This window comes from Echeneis naucrates, chromosome 7 (assembly GCF_900963305.1).
Source record: "Echeneis naucrates chromosome 7, fEcheNa1.1, whole genome shotgun sequence".
Classification (NCBI taxonomy): domain Eukaryota; kingdom Metazoa; phylum Chordata; class Actinopteri; order Carangiformes; family Echeneidae; genus Echeneis; species Echeneis naucrates.
In genome coordinates this window covers 13936424-13956982 of record NC_042517.1, presented here as the reverse complement: position 1 = coordinate 13956982, position 20559 = coordinate 13936424, and the positions used below count along the sequence as shown (strand labels likewise).

Here is a 20559-nt window from a genome sequence, read left to right as displayed (position 1 = left end):
CAAAAAAAAACAAAACAATGACAACAAAAGAACCCCTGCAAAGTCTTATCATTTAAATAGGCTTTTCTCACCCACACAGGTGTTTGCAGCTGTTGTCTGTCAAACACCCCCCCCCCCCCCCCAAAAAAAAAAAAACAAAAAAACAATAAAAATAAAACTTCTCTTCAAATGGGTGTTGACCAATTGGTTAGTGTTAGTGTTACAAAGTAGACCTACATCATGTCGCGACCTTTAAAGGCCCTGTACATCCACCAGAGTGTTTTCGAGTACTTGGGTCAGGGCCAACAGCACACTGCTTACCTCGTCTGTGTGTGGCAGTTAATTTTGTACCATTGCTGTAGTTTACATGTTAATGTGTCCAATGTCCTCCTTCTGCTGGTGCAGCCCCTTCTCTCCATAAGTCAAGATGACGCGCTGGAGGAGAAACGCTCAAGCTGTGGCTCAGACACGCAGCTAATGTAAGCTCTGCGGCTGCTGACATGTTTACATGAACACCATCATTGTCACACACAGATGAGGTAAACAGTGCTACCTGGGCCCAGTTAGCCCTGCAGACACGATGCAAGACCTAAACTGTTTTACTGCACCAACAAGATCGCTAGAGCTGTTTGAAGAAGTCTAATCACACAATATGAGTGTCTGCTGACTGTGATGTGAATCCAAAGAGGAAGAGGAGTTCTTTGTTATACAGAAAGAAAAACAATTCCTTAAATAAAAAGCAAATTGGCTGATATCCAAGTGGCAAAGTTCAATTGTAGTGCAGTGAAAGAGTCAGAGGTCAACATTTGACCCAAAATGAATGCATCTTGTCCAATTGTTTGTAGCAATGAATGGGAGGGTTAGGTTTAGGGTGACAAGATCTGAAGAGGAGAGCTAATCAGCTAGAATCAGAGGAAACATCTGTGCGGGTATGCAAACAATTTCACGCTATTTCTTTTTTAACATAAGAATTCAAAACTAGAGCAAGCAAACATTGAAATAACAAAGGTCATTTTTTTAAGAAACAAAATCTTGCTGTTATATTGTGAAATGTCCAAAATGGGTTTTGGCGAAGGCAAAGATTTGTTCAGTCAAACCTAATTGCGCAATATAGAGAGGATAGGTGCTCAAACATACCAACAGGAGCAGCGGCACTGAGCGTACAGCAGGTGGTTCTTCACACTCATTGTTTTCAGTGTGATTTTAAAAGTTGCAGCAGACAAACTCAGAGCTTGAGTTTCATCCTGCTGTGCAGTAATAGCCCAACTATGGTGCTTCTTCATTTCCCATCCCACAGAGTCCTAGCAGAGACTAATCATCGCTCCAGCACCAGCCCTCCTCTCACACCATTTACAGTCTAAACAGGCGCCTCCTTTTCTCCTATCCCCTTCTTTCCTTTTCCCCTCTCTTTGCCTTCATCTCTTCTCATCTTTCCACCTCTGGATCTGCTGCCAGCCAGCCTCAGACACACCAGGGTTTCCCTTTCATTTGGCCGTGAGGAATGGAACGAGAGTCAGAGAGGCAAGAATGAAGGGGAGTGCAGGGATGCAATGAGCTGTCCCAATGAGAGAAAGTGAAAGAGAGAGAAAGTGGTGACACAGTGTAAGAGAAGCTTAAAGAAGAGGTGAGCTTGATGCACCAATCAGAGCTCATCAGATCACCTCTCAATGATCAGTGGCCAATAAAAAAGAGAAATATGAATTACGAATCTTAATCAAAGCCGTACACTGAGTAATTATGTTCCAACATACTCCACCCACATTTTGCAGCTGAACACAGCAAACACTTGCTGCCTATTGTCCATTTGTCAAAGGAAAGGAAACCAAGAAATAAATGAAAATCTTTCACTCTCAGTCTTCTCAGATCAGAAGAATTTAGTTTACAAAAGCACTGCACAAGCTGCTAAGCCCTTTCCACAATCACATCTGTATTTCACTAAATCTCCATCTGCCATTAAACACAGCTCCCAAGGATTTGTAGATCTTCATCTAATGTCTTCACTGAAGCTCCTGATTCCTTTCCTATTCCCACTTTTCAGTATCACCCGACAGCAGATCAATCTGTCGGGTGATATTGAGTAGAAAGTGTCCTGTGACACCAGGGAGTGGCACTGCTGGTCACTGTATCTTGGAAATGTCTTCTGGTGAGTGCACAGTAGCTAATATTGTGATTGGCCAGTTTTGTTCACAGGAAAACACGAACAAAATGAAAAATTACATTGATGTTCTCTTTCAGCAGAGTGTTTCACTAAATCTCCATCTGTCATCAAACACAGTGTTCAAGGATTTGTAGCTCATCATCTAACATCACCACTGAAGCTCCTCATACTTTGCTGAAACGCTCTAAAGCTGCTAAAATTAAAGCTTCCTCTGACACAGACCTCTCTGATTCAGTCTGTTCTCTTGAAGTTCAGCCCCACAATGAAGTTGTATAGTTGGTGAATGGTGCCAGTATGCAAGTCAAAGTTAACATTAGTTAAATATTAAAGTAGCATACATATTTATTTCGGGACAGCTCTATCGCAGCAATACAAGTGAAACAAGTTATGAGGCACTGAAATGTCACACTTATGAAATGTAGATCTTTAGTTGATTAGACGTGTCACGATCAGTAAGGCTTAAATATGGTGAAGCCCATTTTATTCTTCAAGATTTATTTTTTTTCTTCTGTTACAGGTTATAATGGATTCCCTGCAACTTCCTCCCACAGTCTGAAGCTGAGCACATTTGGTTAATTATTGACTATTGCTGATTACATTTGTTAAAGATCATTAGGAAAAAAATATTTTCTGAAAGAATATTTCACGTCTAGATGTTTCAGCCACCTCGCAAAAAGCTTTGAGCATCACCATTTGCAGGCCGGCAGATGACAACAGCTGTGAGTGGAGTCGTAGAGTATGGTGCAACATATGGGACTGTCCGGTCTTTCACAGACAGTAAACAGGGTGATAGCAGGCCATTTATCTAGATCTGTGAAACGACACCTCCAGAGCACTGTGACATAAACAACAGCCATAACTCACACAAACGCACAAACATACACTCACATGTGCGCACGCACAAATACATCGCAACCTGTTAAAGTGAAATATGCGGAGCTTGACGTTTACGAGTGTCCGTCCTTAATCCTTCGACAGCAAGAGAATTCAGACAGAATGAAATCCTCATCAATGTAGCTGCTGCGCTATAGATCTCTCCTCTCACTTCACTGAGTGACAAAGCGACGGATGGGGGTGGGAGAGGAGTGGTGGTGTTTGGACAGACCACGATCATTGTGTTTCTGTCTTTATACCAGCTGGCCAGAATGACAGGAAAGGAAAAAAGGGAGATGAGAATAGACGAAGAAAGAAACACTCAGACACCAGGAATGAAAGGAGGCTGTCATGGCTCGGAGCTCTCCCAGCAACAATGCACATTAGAAAGCGCTGAAAGAGAGGGAAAGAGGATGCAAATGCTGCTGTGTGCTGGGCAGGTTTCTAACTTCAGAAGGAGTGATCAGGAGGGAAAGACGGAAAATACAGATGAGAAAGGAGACATGGACATTCCCTAAGGGCTTGTGAAAAGTCACCTCCAGTCAACAGTTAAGGTTCCCAATATATGGGCCTCGTGCACACAACACCACACAAATGCTACCACGGGTTAATGGTTGAGTGGTTACGTTGCGTTAATACATCTGAGCATATTAACAATTTATACCCAATTCACCAGCCTAATATCATGCCTGCAGCACAAATTACTACAAATTGTCTGCTCTGGGTTGGTAGCAACAGTAGTGGCGGGGTTACTAATATGTCAGGACACACCATGTGTCACAGGGCCTGGCTTGTCACATGAGCTAATATCTTGTATGGTGTAGCAGCGTGGGGGTGGTGGCAGTGCAGGGACATAATTCCCTTGTCTGTGCTGCATTTACAACGGCATAGAAACCAATGGTGGAGAACCAGAGGCATGGTTTGGGGGACTGGGAAGCAAGGAAAACTGGTGTCATAACTTTAAAGAAGATGAGGACAGGGTTGTGTGGATGAGTGGTGAGGCAGTTACACGGAAGAGGAAGGGTGTTGCAGATGGAGCAGTTCAGCAGCCGGCTCAACACATCCTTACTGACAGAATTGCCACTTCGTAAAGGTAAAAGGAAGCCAGCTGCATGACAGAACAGAAGGGAGATGTGAAAGCAATCAGAAAGAGCTGTTATGAGTATTTAATGAGGTTGAGGCTGTTTTTGTTTTTGGCACCGCATGACTAAGTATATCAGGGTGATTTTTGGCAAGCCATATTTTCTGACAGGGATGATCTCTTCTGTGTGCACGCCCACAGTATTTTGTTTTTTTCTTTTTAAACCTAAATTCTCTTGAGCTTGTTCCCAGGGTTTCTTCCTCTCGCTTTCACTCTTTATTCTTGTCACATCTTGAACAGGAACTGCCTCTGTGAGAAAACACTTTCCAACTGTGGTCACTCACTCAGGGATACTGAGCTGAGGGACAGTGTGCGATAGGACAAAGTGTGCATGAATGCTGTGTAGAGACGGCTGAGTCTGCAATAGATATTCTGTAAGAAGCGGTGCATTTTGTGGCTGATTGTTAGATTAAACATCACAGGAACCAGTTGCTAACTCTCACGAACACCATTTCTTCTGGTTGTGATCGTTTAGTTGCAATTATTAAAGGAATTTGGTTAATTACGTCAACTGTTTTTATGGTCAGTTACGGAGAGGAATCATAGAAACAATGCAAATCTTCCAAAAGTTAGAGATGTTTGATTTTTAAGACTTATTTCTCAGCCTGGCTGCACACAAGCTGCTGAAATTTCCTACTTGTTTCTCTTCACATATTTTTAATCCTCTGTTCTCAAGTGTTATAAAAACTGTTAGTGTCATTAGTGTGTCATCAGAGTCAAGCTCCCCAGTGTTTTCATTGGCTCATAGAAAGACAAAGCACAAAAAGTAGAGCACTGACCAAGTCCAAACCTATTTCTCTAAGTACTCAAAGTATTATATTTGGTTATTATAGTTGTCATGGAGAGTTTTTAAGCCAGGCTTTTTCCTGCATGGGCTATTATGAGGCAGCCAGCCCTGTCCAATTTTGTATCAAATCTTGACAAACTCTGGAGAGTCATTTTACAAGCGATGCACTCGGTGGATTATCCTTTGTCACTGCATATTAGGTGGCGCTGTATTGTAATCAGGACAGTGTGCCGAGGGGATGAGACTGCTGAAGAAGAAAAGAGCAGCATCTTCCCTCATGTAATTCCCTCTACACTGATTCTGTTTATCCCTTGCAGCAGCAGTGTGTCAGGTGGCTAATATTTTGTGGCTGTTCAAACAAGTAAATATCGTTTCTTCTGCACCCAAGCAGGTCCTGTGTCGTAATCTTCTGTATTAAGGTTACATCCTGAACAGTGATAAGGAGGATTATCATGAGGTTGGGTGAAATACTGGGGACATAACAAGATTATTACTACAGGCAGTTAAAATATAAGGTAGCATAAGATGAGATACAATAAATTTGCCAGGTCCAATGATCATTTTCATTCTACTTGGATTTATCAGTTCTTTCTTCATTTATTAATATTCACCAGAACTACTTGTTACTGGTAGTACTACTAGTTACTTGTGAAAAGTGTTTTAAGCTGAGGCACACACGTACACACGTCTATACTACCATTTGATCAGGACGGTACCACCTCTGCCTCTTTTTGAACCAGATAAAACGCTGTTAACTTTTCAGCAATAACCATTATAAAAACATGATGTGTGGCAATAGATGAAAAGAAAGTTGGGGAGGGGTTAAAAAATGTGCAGGAAGCATTCAGACATGGTGGAGAATAGAAAACAGGGACAAGGAATGAGGAGACAGAAGTGGTCGGCTTTGCATGCCTCCCCTTCTCTCCATGCTAATTTTCTTGGCAGCTTCTTAAGTTGAATTTTAATTTGCTTGGTGTTTACAATTCATAATGAATCGTACCATCTCAGAGGCCAATGTAATCTAATTATTAACACAAATGCATAGACGTACATGCACCGATGAGCACACATATGCACTGAGAAACATATATTTTAATCTAATTATCTTGACAAGCTGTGTGACCTAATTTTCCTAAAGGCCTTGAGAAAATACTTAAATATTTATACAGACTAAATATGTGTTAATGGATCTATATGCGCCATTAATGCTTTTCCGTGCGTCCATTATCTAGACTGTGCAAGAAGGTTAGATTGATGTTAGTGTGTCTTAACTGTGTTATTCCACCTGCCCACCAAGTCAAAGAGTTTATTTTAAATATTTGAGTTAAAATGACTGAGAAACTTCGAGAACACAAAAAAAATTGGAACATCAATTAAAATCAGAAAATTTCTCAACTTTAAAAGTGTGTACACAGTCATCAACTACAGGAATAAACAAAAGCCTGAGGGTGTGTTTATATCTCCAGTCTCTCCATCCATTTACTATGGCAGAACATTAATCAGACCTGACCTGACATATTCTTTTCGCTTTGCTCTGTTCTCACTTTGCCAACATGCTCTCCTGGTATTGAGGAAGGATATATAGTAATTGTATTTGTTTTGACAAAAACAGCCAACTGTGACTGTACTGCTTGGAATCTGTCAACACAGTGTACAATGAGTACAGAATCCATTCACTGTCTTCAATCTGTGACAGTGTCACTGCCACAATGTCTGTGTTTTCTTCCATAGCAGTCTTTTTAGGCGCTGGCAAATGTATTGGCTCAGCATAACTCAGGCATATGTCAAAAGATGATGAATCCAAACATGGCAGCTCATTCATTCTAATGAAAGAGGCTCACACAACATGTATGCGGAAAATGATTATCCGCCTTCCTAATGTGAATGTGGGCCCACACACGTTCACAGTGGCATTTGCTAATAGCTGCACCTGGTTTACTGCCCAGTGCCATGAATCACAAAAAGCCCAAGTCTTAGTACGGCTCTGTGGAGTTCTCAGGACATCAGTAGATGTGCAGACTGAGATTACAAATCATTCAAATAGTGATTTGTATTTATATAAATTCACAGTTTACAGTTATTTCTCGTGAGATAGATGCGTAGGATACAAAGTCTTTCTGGGTACATGTGTTGCTTGAGCTGAACATTTGTGGCTTTGATGCATAACCATATTGTGTTTCCGATGTCTCATCCATCTGGTGGGAAAACTGCACAAAGCTTGGTGGCATGGCTCCTCCCCACAGGCTGTATAGTGGCAACGTTTTACAGCAAAATGGATATGAAGAATAAATCTCAATCAGTGAGGTCTCATTGGGAGGAGACCACACTACAGTAAAAGTGGATGAGGCGGCATTTACATCCTCTTTCCTTACCGTTTCCTCAAACTTCCTGAAAGTATTGCAAGGCAGATTGGTCAACGAGCAATGTTGACCAATCTGCCTCAGCAAATTTTAGTGGCTTGTTTCTAGTGGTTCCATTAAAATTATGAGATTTTGTTGATGACTGCTCAGAAATAAGGATCTGAAATCTTTTAAGAGTAAAACTCTGATTGGTCAGATCGTGTTGATCCAGGGTTAAGACTTGTTTTAAGGTGTGGTATAGAATTAGGAAGAAGCTGGGGTTTGGGTCAGTCATTCAGATGTGATCGTGATGGTTATGATAAGAAGTCTACGGAGCACATGATGCCACTGAGTGTCCTTATTAAGATACATGACAGGTGGGTGGGGGGGAATGAAGTACTCTGCTGGGAACAGGAGAGCTATCTCTGTGTTTAATGTGTCTCATTGAGACCACACAAACACACACACACACACACACACACACACACACACACACACACACACACACACACACACACACACACACACACACACACACACACACAGCCAAAACTACTGTACTGGTTGTTCATAGACAGGGCAATCTGTTCATCGGTTTGTCTGTTAGTGGCACATCATCCTTAGTAAATGGGGTTAACAGCCACTGCTGTGTTAAGAGAGGCAAGTGTAACAACTCCTTGTGCCATGAAGCGACATGGGAGGGGTCTTAGAGAGGAAGAGATACATTGACTGGGAGAGACAGGATGAGAGAGGGTGCAAGCATTATAGAAAGTGTAAAAAATCTCTGATTTAAGGCCCATGATTGAGGATAATGGTCTGCTACCCTGCTGAGTTTGCTGTGCAGAGAGAAGAGCAAGAGGGAGCAGAAGAAAAATGATGTACTGGAGTGGCTAAGAGAGATTGAGGAAAGGAGGGGTCATTTTTGAAACAGCAGTAGCATGAGGTGAGATAGATGAAGCCGATGAAGAGGAGGAAAACGATGAGGAAAGGGGAGGGGAGGAGAAGTGAATGGAGGAAGTGTGAGAAAGAAATGGTGAAGAGGGCAGATGAAGGATGAAATAGAGAGGGGGTCATCAAGTCTCACCTAGTAAAACTGAACAAGATGCTTTTTAAGTGTAGTAGTATTACTCATATACACTCAGTTGCACACTGTGAGGCATACAATTATGAGGTTTCACACACTCGAAAGGATTTAGGTGTTTGAAATTGTAATTCCAAGCAGTGCATAACAAGTCAAGAGCACATCTAAAGTAAATCATCAAAAACTTTACACGGTTTCTATTATTTTCAGCTTCTTAAACTCTAGTGCTGTTTGCTAGCCCAATTTCTACTTTAATGCTTTTTTTAGACAGTTGCTCTGAATGATTAAGTAAGTTAAAGTTACATTAGAATATACAGTGATATGCAAAAATGCACTTAGAAAAAAGAGTCTGTGTTCTCTGTTTATATTTGTGTGTCTGTGGCAGTAATGCTCAATTTAGTTGAGTTTTTTAAGTTTATTGGAATTTGTAGCTGTCTGCTTGACTATTGACACTATTGACGTTTCAGCACAACACAGCTTGAAAATGTAGACTCATATCATTATATGTTTGTATCTAGAGTTGTGTTACAACTCTAGATACAAGTATAGGGAATCTAGCCAAAGATATCATTTAAGAATCTCTGACACATAACAGAGCCACACAGCTCACCGCCAAAAGCAACAATAACATGTGGTATTGACTTTTTGTTTTCATTTGGCCTAAAGTTGGACATCTCAGGCGGCATCACATATTTGGTTACTAGCTGGTTTAGTTCCCTGTGACATACAAATATAAGAGATGAAAGAGTGATGAATGGCAGGATTTAATTGGACTATAAAATGGACAATCACTACATACAATGAAATGTGCACGATTCAATAATTTTGTAGCTAAAGTTATATAATGCCACTAATAATGAAGAATATATCATCTAAAGGCCTAACAAGTCCCACCATACAAACAACAATAACAAGGAGAGAGAAAGCCCAAGATGAACCACATTCATGGCAGGCGCAACAGTAACAGTAACAGATCTGGATCAGGAGCCAGAAAGGTCACCAGAGAACAACGGGAGGAGAGGCGGGCGGAAGGACATACGTTGATTGCACAAGAGAGAGGGAGTGAGCAAGTAGATAGGAAAGAAAGGGAGACAAAACCGACACATCCATCAGTCATGACCAGGATGGTCATGATCCTGAGTGACAAACTAAACAAAAGCTCAGAGACTGAGGCCAACCTTCTGGATGTGGAATAGTGGGTATGCCGCTTCAAGGTGTATAAGAACAAGGAACTGACCAAGAGAGAAGGTGTAAAGACACATTTTAAGTTTGTATTTAAAGAACTGAGCCAGACAGTCTGACATAAGCAGGGCTGCTATTCTGGAGGAGCGGGGCACAATAGGAAAACACTCTGCAGCCAACAGACTACTTTTAAACTGTGGAGACAGACAGGAGCCGTCTGTTCTGGGAAAGATGAACAAGAGAAAAGAAAAACACGGGAACAAGCACGTCCATTTTGAACTTTGGTCATTAAAAATACCTTAAAGTTTGATTGGACATTTATAGGTTGTCAATAAGAAGGAAACAGAAATTTCTTTGTTATGGTACATATTTCAGGATTTGGGTAAAATTTTTGGTGCAGCCTCCTGAACCATTTGATGACCTTTGATTAAATGCAGAAAATGTCAAGACATCCAAGTTTTCACAGCAGACAGACTCGCTGGTTTAAGAAACGTCACAGCTCTTCTGACAGCATGCGGTAGTGCGTCATCAGCGAAAATTGACTTTATAACTGTGACTACTGCCAGAATGTGAAATGGAAAGAAAGAGAAACAGAGATACAATGCTCTCAAACACAGTCAAAACTTGGGCTTCATAGTTATTTTACTATGACAGAAAAATCTATAGACACACTAGACATCATCCCCTAATAAAGTAAAACTATAGCTTCTTTGCTTGCTACCTATTATCACAATATGTTGCACATACAAAAAGTTAAAAGGGTTGTCACATTTGTCTTATGAGAGCTATTCAACAGCAATCACAGGAAATGTGTAAATGATCTTTCAAATAATTTATTTTTAGTTACCAACAGAGTCTCTTTGTGTTATTCTGAGCTGCAGTGAAAGCATCACAACGTCAGGAATGTTGTTGCTGTTTACATAAATCTAGTTATTGACAGTTAATGCGTTACTAAACTACTCACAGGGTTTGATCTGACCCTCTGAAGTCAACCTGAGCTCTGTTGGTTACCATGATGATCTATTCCAGATGACAGTTACCCAGCTTTGTGATAACGGAAAGCCAAAGATGGAAACTGGTTAGCGAACTAATATTCATTTGTGTTGTTGCTATGAAGTTGGATTCAGTTTAAAACAACACGGTAAACATCAGCAGAAAGTTAAAAATCTATTCTCTAATCTTGACTATTACATGATGTCATGAAAAGAAAACCTTTGAAGCGAAAAAGCAATCGACACCAAGAATGAAAAGCAGAAACATGGGTCTATGTTTTCTGCTTTTATACTGTTTTATGTCCATGCTTACTTTTAAAATGTAAAAATCAAGCCACTCCTGTGTCGAATTTGCACATTCTCTTGTGGGAACATGTCAAACCAGGGAAGAAAATTACAGATTTAAAGTATGTGCTGCCTCTAGGAGCCTTCCATAATGCATTTCATTTTCATGTCACTCACAAACCAAAGAGCTTTGCTGCAACAAATATCACGGAACTGCTTTTAATGCGTCTTAAATATATTCAATGCATTCACCACAAATCCACCCAAAACAGTGTCATGTTGGATGATGGAAAATGGGACATATTGAGGTTGATGCTGAGGAAGAGTCAACCTATGACAGGATTTTCACAGTATGCCTGAAAGGACTGAATATTTCCACTATAGAGCCCTTGAAATGTAAAATCAGTATTGTTAACAAAGCTCTTTCAGCACTTTGTGCAAAGCATGTGTTGTTTTTTTTTAAATGGTCCAAAAATTACCTCAACCCAGAATGTATTTCAACAACCTGAATTTGTTTCACACGAAAAGGTGTCACGATCACCAAGAACCAAGGACACTAAATGCGGACAAACAAGAAATGACAAGACAGGCCAAGAACCTGACAACAGACAGTCTGACTTATCAGGTTAGTGCATTAAAACTATGGCCAACTCTCCGACAGGATGACTACCGAAGCCTGAGTTCTGGAGAAAAATCGCTGCAATTCAGAACAATTATGATAATCGTGCACTTTTGGACAGTTGGATCTCAGTGCTCAGTTTCCCATGTCAGAGCAAGACAGAGCGGTGCTTTCATGAACCTTTGAGTGAAACAGCTCAAACAGACAATAATTCAGCAGCAAATTGGAGTTGGAGAAAAATAAAGTGAGACGGTCTGCTGTGGATATCTACATATCAAGTAATGCCCAAATAATCACTCTACAATTCTGTCATATGGCTCCGGCGCACATTTATTTAACCATGCGCTCCATACCGCAGGAATTTACTGCCACCTGTTAATATTAATAAGTGTAATCACAATTTAATGAACTTTTACGTTCCTCTGGTAAATATTTCACCTCTGCATGCTCATTACGCCTCTGCTCCTGCTCAGCTCAGCGCTTTGTGCCTTTTACTAATGCTAAATCAATTACTACCGCAGGTGCCAAGCCTATAAACGGGCTGGGGGGTGCGTGTATGTCAGCAGGGGTTTGGGTTAAAGTGTTTACTGATTGTTGATTTTGTTGAGCTGTTTATCTGCCAACAGGGTTGTTGAGCCGATTGTGGTGGAAATTCTTATGATGTCTTGGTGAGAAAACAATCATGTTCAACCTGGTCAAACTTGAACATTTTAATAAAAAATTCTAACAGGGAATCATAAAGTAGGCAACAAAGCCAGATTCACAACCCCCAAAGTCTGAGAATTTTTACTGTCGTTTGAGCTCAGTTTTACATGTGTAGCTCCGGTAAGTGAAAGATTGCAAGTATTCTGCCTGTTTGCTGGAGGTTGACCTTGTCCCTCCTGTTTTGTGACCATGACACTTCATGACTGTCTTGTCAGTATGCTGAGGGATGATGGATGCTAGTTAATCAATTAGGACCTGATTTTTCTGGGGTGAGGGGGGTGCCTAATTTGATATTCAGGTCATTCAGTCCAGATTTAATCTACACCGATATGAAAAGAACAAGTCAATTAAGATGAAGAAGAGAAAGGGCTTGAGAGAGGTGAGGCAGCCTATCATGATCAAACAAGAACAGCTCTAAAGGAGATTAGCAGCTGCTTTAAGCCAGAGTTTGTGTTTTTATTGATGAAAATATTAGCTTTCATTCCTATTTTTTCACTGTTTACTGTTTATAATTGAAATCCTGGTGTGCAGGAGAAACAATTACTGACAGACAAACTTGTGACTTGTGTGATGGTTAGACAATAAAGAACTTTTGGCTGAATTTAAGAGCTGTGATGAATAATAACAACAACTTTAATGCTTCCTCACATTTTTCTACGAAAAATATCAATAAAACGGATGCATAGGAAATTAAAATAATTGCTTATTGCCGCCTTACAGTTTTTAATGCTGAAAACACAAGCAATATGATAAAACTAAGCTTTCTGAAACAATAAGCAAAATACAAAATAAAACAATACTGTTCCTCAAGCTAAATAATAAAACAAAGACATTTGAGATGGACTTTTGGGGCCCCTGGGCATCTGGGACTGCCAAGCGGTTGATCATGTTGCCCAACTGACAGTCCAGCCTTGGCTCCTGGATGAGCAAAATCAATGTGGTTGTCCTCTAGAGTTAATTAAAAAGAAAAAAAATCTCATGGCTAACTGAACTACTCTAGAAACTTTTAATGTCCACAACTAATTTTCCAGTATTTGCCAATTTGCCAGTGAACAGTAATGTAAGCGGTCCACCACAACACTGGAGGCTTATTCTGTAGGAAAGCTCCAAAATGCTGAGCATCTTCTGGAAACACATTTCACATCATATTCTCCAATGTAGTTTGTTCTGGTATAAATTGAATTTGTCGCCGACATTGATGCTAAAGACGAGTGGATGGACAAAATCACCGGGGGCTACAAATTCCATAATAATCTGTCCATTAGTCACTGAGTTATATTTTTTGTTGGATTGATGGATGGGCAGGTCAGACAGATCAGTCAGCCAGCCAATGCAGCCAAAGGGGAAGTCAGAAGACAACAAAGAATGATGAGAAACAGACAGTGTGAGTTGTGCCTTTCACTAAGATATTAATTGGACTGTGCTTTGCTGTATGATTGTTTTGTCTTTTTCTCATTAATGTGGCAACTTAAGAACTTTTCAAATTTCTGTTACTGTTTAACATATTCATACCGAGTTTTTCAGTTTGGCTTGCTTCACTTTTAAATACTCTTAAGACAGAGCAGAGTCATTGTTTGCTGCTTTAGTCTTCATTGCCATGCAGTCTGCACCCTTTGTTGTATTGTGGGTGGACTCTTTTGTAATGGAAATAGCAGTAACTTCCAACAATTGTGTGAAAAGCCAAAACACACAAATCAGATTTTGACTTTCACAAACCTCAAACTAAATATAATATGCACACCAACAAACATGCACTACATTAAAATTCAATGATATCTGAAGAAACGAGCAAATATGTGTTGGATGCATACTGTCACACATATACATTTTCCCCCTCTTTTAAGCACACACATACGCATACACACACACACAATAGCCTTGCATACAGTGCTCTCGACGAGGCGTATACTTTGTCCTTGACATTTAAATGAATTTGAAGAAAGGCTGGTATGAAAGGGCCATGTGTTGACATCACAAATCTTCAAAAGTAGAGTGATTTCTTTGTTCCTTCACTCTTAGCTGACTCAAGAGACTTCTGAGCTCGGGGTGGACTTCTTGTTAATTAAACGCATAGCTGTCTTATTGAAGTCTGGGTATATAGATGCACACACAGAGTGGTAGGTATAGAAGAAGTGAAAGCGTTTCCCACATGCATATTTTACCAGTATTGCAGTTAATTATTGCTTGTAATTCCACAGTGCCAACTGAGCAGTATATATTAATATAAACATTTTTATTTTTTTTTCTCCAAATAGCAAGTTACTATTTTATTCCCTCTATATTGAGGAAGGGCAACAAGGGTGGTAGCAGCCACGCAATAAAAAAAAAAATAATAATAATTCAAAATTTCATAGTTGTGTGATCACACCAGAGAATAAACAAGGCTGCAAAGAAAAAAAAAAATCGAATGCTTATTATTATGTTCCATATTTTAAAATATGCCTTTTTATGGCTCATTCTTTCTGATAATAGCCTGAGGTATCATCATTATTTCGCACAGCATCATGGTCATGTTTGTTTTTTGTAGATGACTTTTAGACTGTTCTCAACAGTAGCTATGTATTTTCTTAAATGTGTAACTGCAGGAAGTTAGCATAAAACCCAGCCTATCTGCACCGCTGAGGTCATTTCTGCCCCGGTGTACTCAAATGTGACTGTGCTTCTCTCTTTCACAGTGCATGTGAAGGCAGGGACATGTGAGGTGATCGCTGCCCATCGCTGCTGCAACAAAAACAAGATTGAGGAGAGATCTCAGACTGTCAAATGTTCCTGCTTCCCTGGACAGGTTGCCGGCACCACTCGGGCCATGCCCTCATGTGTCGACGGTATGCACCACTTTTCGAATGCATGAATTTCACAGGCATCTGCACACTCTCCCTTGTATTAATGGTGTTTTTAAGTACCTCTCACTGATTTTAATATTTTCATGCTGATCCTTTCTGTGAATAATAGAGTGCAGTGTTAGTTCAGGCAGAGGGCTGTATCATCCCTGTAGAGTCTACCATGGTCGCAAGGATTAATGTTTAGAATATAAGAATCAGAGATGTGGCTTTGCTGATATCAAACCTATGCAAACCAAATTCTGTATGCAAATGTAGCTTTGGCAATATTACACAATCACACCGCTGCTTGTTTTGAGTTCACCGCAAATTTCACATGCTGAAAGAAACGTGTGCAAAGCTATACGAATGTCTTAAGAATGGGCAACACTAATTAATCTGGGCCACGTGTGCTGAATAAAGTTACTGGCTCCAGACATACCTCCTATCCCTAACCCTGCACTCAGTCGTGCCACAGGATAATACTTAAACGCCTGCTCTGGCTATTCCCCAAATATTATGCAAAGCGATAAGAAAAAAGAAATCTCAAAAGTAAAAGTCATCTTTGCATCCAAAGAATTGTAACATAAAATTGAATATAAAAAATTCTGATATAACAATGGCTTTTTAACAAAGGTACTGCTATTATATTTAACACTTCAGTCAATGCTATGCGAAGATAAAAGCTCTGCCAACATGAATCCTGATAACAAATATTATAATCTGCAGGAAGTGTTATCTTTGTGGAGCTGCTTTGCTGATAACGAATGAAAGGTTGATTCCGTAGACTCAAATGTTTATTTCGGCTTTTACACATAAAAGTGCTCGGTCTCGTAGTGGCGTTGACAATTTGATGCTACTAAATTTACACTGGCTACACCTGGAAAATCGCCCAGGCTGCTGTTACTGTGTCCACAAAATCAGTAATGCACACACCCCTGCAGCCATGACGAGAGGAGAGGCGTTTGATGAAATCACAGCCTGAACAGCAGCCCCATTCCTGCTTATGAGAGAAATCAAGGCGGGATTAGCCTTTGTTAAAACTTAATGTGGCACACACACTAACACAACCCAATATTTTAAGGTAAAGTTTAAAAAGAAAAAAAAAACATCTTTAATGAAGCAGGTAAATGGAAAATTGCGGCCTGAGAATAACAGAATAATTGATGTATGCATGTGTCAATAAGATTAACCAGAAATTTAATGAATGTTTGTAATTAATTGGGGGTCCATCTGACAGATTGGACTGTAGAGAGAATTAGTCTGAAATACTGTAAATGTCCACAGCTCTATCATCTTAGAGAAGGTTCAATAACCACGAAAGGCGTGAATTCTTGGCTGGCACCACATCAGCACAGAGGTGATAAATTCTGCCAGATGATATGACGATGCCTTGATGAAATCATTTGTAAGCTTTGTGTAGCTGCATGCAACAACAGTTGATTAAGAAATCCTTTGAAAAGTTAGGCCTAACTACAAAGTTGGACAGTACATATGAAGTATCTGTCTGAGAAAGCATCACTAATCACCAGGGAATTACGGCACCGAATAAGGACTCTTTACGGATTTAGTATTTGGTTAATAATTACCTCTTAGCTCTTGAACATTTAATTACCTGGTAACGCACTGTTGCAAGCACCCAATCCTTAAACTGATTGTTAAAAAACAAAGAGTATATTATTTGTATAGTCACACATTCAGCTTTCAGAGAAAGTCTTCTCTGTATTTTTAGTCGTATATTTGATCATCTTGTTGTTTGATTTGTGCGGTCTTTCTACACCCTGTTCTCTCTGATGTTTGCTAAAGGCTCTTCATCAATTTCTTTTTATGTGAGTTGATGTGTTTGCAATAAATCCACGCAACACTAAAATTATCGGATTTCCCAGCTGTCTCATACATATCTTGCCTCCAGGTTTGCCCCCCCCCCCCTTCTAGCTGCATTTAAAATGTAGATATTATTTTATGCACTAATTAATTTCACATGACTCTAGTGCCCATGGAATCCATTCACTCAGTAATCATTTGCAGCTGAAAAATCTATCTCAATGTATTGATATAACGATATTAATGTGTAACAATGTTTACTGAGAAATTCAAAATTGTGGGTCACCTCTTTGGCCATTTGTCTTACTCCATATGAGGCAACCCGAGTTTGAATCTCCCTTTGCTTTATGTGACCCAAACTCTCTCGCCTCTATTCTCTCTCTCTCTGTCACTACTACTACGGCTAAATGCAAAATGCTGGAAAAATCACTTAACAAAAGAAAGAAACCTCATGGGTCCCACTATGGTGGATGTTTCTTATTCAAGTGGAAATGTTCTTCATGCATATTCTTCTATTTAATGTGACCTCACGATTTTGAAAAAGGGTCATAATAGGTCGCAATTGTAGGTTTAGATAGAAATTGGTGGTCTTTTCTAAAATGCTTGGTGAAAGCAGCATGACAAATTTCAGTAAAGTGCAGACCGGAATTGCAGGACACAGTCGTTTTGAACCTGACTGTGTGCGTTTTGTCAAGCTTAGAAATCATTTTTATTTCTTCCGAGATCTTTGAGATCACCACAAATATGTTGTTATTTTTGACAAAAAATTATGTCTGCTGCATAAAAGTTGTTGTATTGAAAAAAAGCATACATGGTACAACAAAGTCTAATGGAAATAGAGTTTATGAATGAATCATGACTGCAATGTAAATGTCTGAATGTCATTGCCATATTTTCATCACATTTTTGTTGATTTCAGATTCAACTGGTGCTTTTTAATTACATTATCTCTTTGCATCCTCTTCTTCTGCTGTGGCTTAATAGGCAGTCAACAGGAAAATTAAGATTTATTGCAATATGTCCAACTCCTAATATCAGAAAAATTATTGAAATAATTGAAATGCATTTCCTTTTTTGATTGTCTGATATTTCATTTTGAATCTGCTCTACATTTGGACGGAAATTGAGTCAGGGGAATCTTCTTGTCAAAATGTTTGTACGCTCTCGAAAACCCAAAAAAGCAGTAAAATGAAAGATGCCTTTAAACACTGAGCCTGCCTTGACCAAACAAAATATCTCCTTCTCCAGCTTCTATCGTAGCCCAAAAATGGTGGTGTCAGATGCAGCCATGTATGGAAGGTGAGGAGTGTAAGGTTCTCCCAGACCTCACAGGATGGAGCTGCAGCACAGGCAACAAAGTCAAGACCACGAAGGTTGGTGTCCGCATCCTTTCTTCGTCGACTTTTATTTCCCTCTCTCACACAGACCTTTCTTCCCATCCCTCGGTTACACTCAAGCATGAACACACATAGTCGGAGACCACCAAGTGGCCCATTTCTACCTCATTGTGTTAGAGCTCTGCTTTATTAGTTTCTATTCCCATTTCTCTCTCCTTCACACCCCATATTGTTCTCACCCAATTTCTCTCCTTACAATCTCCTCCCACCCCATCTTGGATCTAACATCAAACATTCGCTGAAAAAGCACAAGGCCAACAGGAACAAGGCAAATAAAACACACACGCACACACACACACACACACAGAGTACACAGAGGGAGAAAACACCACAATTCCCTTCGTTCCCACTTGCCCCGCTTCCCTGTGTCTGACTGGTATGCCATCTGACTCGCTGCAAAAACAACTCACCACATCAGACACACCAGAGCAGTAAATGTCCGCAGACAGTTTTATGCTCCAATATCCCTGTAATACAGTACGTGGTTTTGTGCACATCCATGGTGTTTTGTTTTTTTTGTCTTTGTCTTTATGCGCACATGTGGCTGTGTTGATGTATTGTATATATCTTCATACTTCGCCTGTTGGCTTCCCTACATTGTGTTGACCTGAGCAGACTCCTGTCTGTCATCGGAGAATTTGTGTGAGACTCATCTCATGTCACTGTATGCCTCTGTTTCTAACCCCGATCCTTCCCTCTCCCTTCTCACCCTCCATTATTCATGGCTGGCTGCAGACCTTTGTTTTCTGCCTGAATAATTGATTGAAGGCGTGGTCAGAGGAAGCAAAGAGCAATCGCCTTTGGTAACAGACAGGGATAACAGCTTCAGATATAGGTGGTCTATTCTTTCCCATTCTCACTTTCTCTGAAACACACAAGTCTGATTAAAAACTCCTTCACTACTTTTCCTTCTGCTCACCTCTCACTTACCATAGTGAATCCCGCCCCCTCAAGTTACACTCTTACTTCCTCAACAGCCTGTCCTCTTATTCCCACCCCAAAGTAGTGTTTTGTTATACTGGGCCCAGCTGATATTGTGTGAGGCTTCTCACAGTTGCAACTGAACTTTTCCAATTTATTGGCAAATATGGCAGACGAAGAGAGTGAGACTGGGAGAAAATGAAAGAGTGGACTTGGAGTTCAGAGTCAGCATAACTGAGCACTGAGATGCATGAGAGGTGATCAAATATGAGGATGATGTGATTTCTGAAAATATAAATGCTGTTAGAGAAGCATTTTTATATCCGATGCCATGCATTTAGATCTATCAAACCCAAAGTTTGCATCTATAATTTCCTCAACAAGATCAAAGTAAACCAGTTTCAGCTAGGCATCACTTTATCATTGACCGTGTCGTAGTTTAAAAGATCACAAATATTTGCTGTCTCTTGCATTCAAGTCTTTGATCAATGATCTGTACGCACTTGTGTGTATACACTATTTGAGAGTGTTTGCCTGATGATGATAAGAGTGATGTTTTCTTCCTCCTCTGATGTAGTAGGCTGAGGTCAAAATGCGCAGGCATCCAGATCGATAGCATCGAACGCACTCTTGTAGTCCCATTAAGACCAGCTCGTAAATTGAAATTGACGATGGAGTGAGAGAGAATGGGAGGATGAGAGAGACACAGAGTGGGATGCACACATAAAAAGCAGCAAAAAGCAAGACAGAGACAGGCAGAGACAGATGAGAAAGGAAAAGAAACAAGCTGAAAGTTAAGAGGAAAGGCTGAAGTCAAGTTGATAAAAAATAAAGAAAGAAAGAAATCGATTGAATCAATGTATATTCGGCGTGGTCAGATGACAAGGAGCTTCTGCTACACAGAATGGGCAAAAAAAAAATCACCAAAGAGGGCTTAGCTCTCTCCATCCTTCCTTCCACTCCTGGCTTGAAGCAGAGGAAGGAGGAGAGGGGGAGGGCAGAGGGAGGAGAGAAGGAGGGGATTGATGACATCTCGATCAATGCCAAATAATATCACATGGATGAGCTGACAGACACGGCTGGGCTGCCAAGCCAGTGAGCTGTCATAGACTGCAAAGCATGTGTGCGCATCGGCATTGACACACTAGCAGTGAAATGCATGTATTAACAAAGAAATGGCAAAAAAAAGTGTCGCCACTGTGCGTATATATTTTACTTCCTCTACAGCCAGTGTGCATCAAGACTAAACAGACGTGGCAGTTTTCAAGTGCCGTAAATGTGCTTAGGCAAGATATTCTGTGAGCATCTGCAATAAACTATAGAAATCACCTAAACACCTATAAAAACAATTGTTTATAATCATTTTTTCCACTTCTCCATCTTCAGAGGTGCAGTGAGAAAACAAACAAACAAACAAAACAAAACAATACAATTCAGTTCAAGATCAAGCATGTTAA

At 40.2% G+C, this 20559-nt stretch overlaps 1 protein-coding gene across 2 annotated transcripts in view; it reads left to right on the top strand.

The window, feature by feature from the left end:
- Positions 1-20559, top strand: part of LOC115046495 (chemokine-like protein TAFA-2) — a 71378-nt gene that overhangs the window by 48972 nt on the left and 1847 nt on the right. For both annotated transcript variants that reach the window (XM_029506918.1, XM_029506919.1), the window contains 2 exons: positions 14817-14966; positions 18033-18157. In XM_029506918.1, the coding sequence (XP_029362778.1) occupies positions 14817-14966; positions 18033-18157 (275 nt within the window). The remainder of the gene's footprint in view (positions 1-14816; positions 14967-18032; positions 18158-20559) is intronic.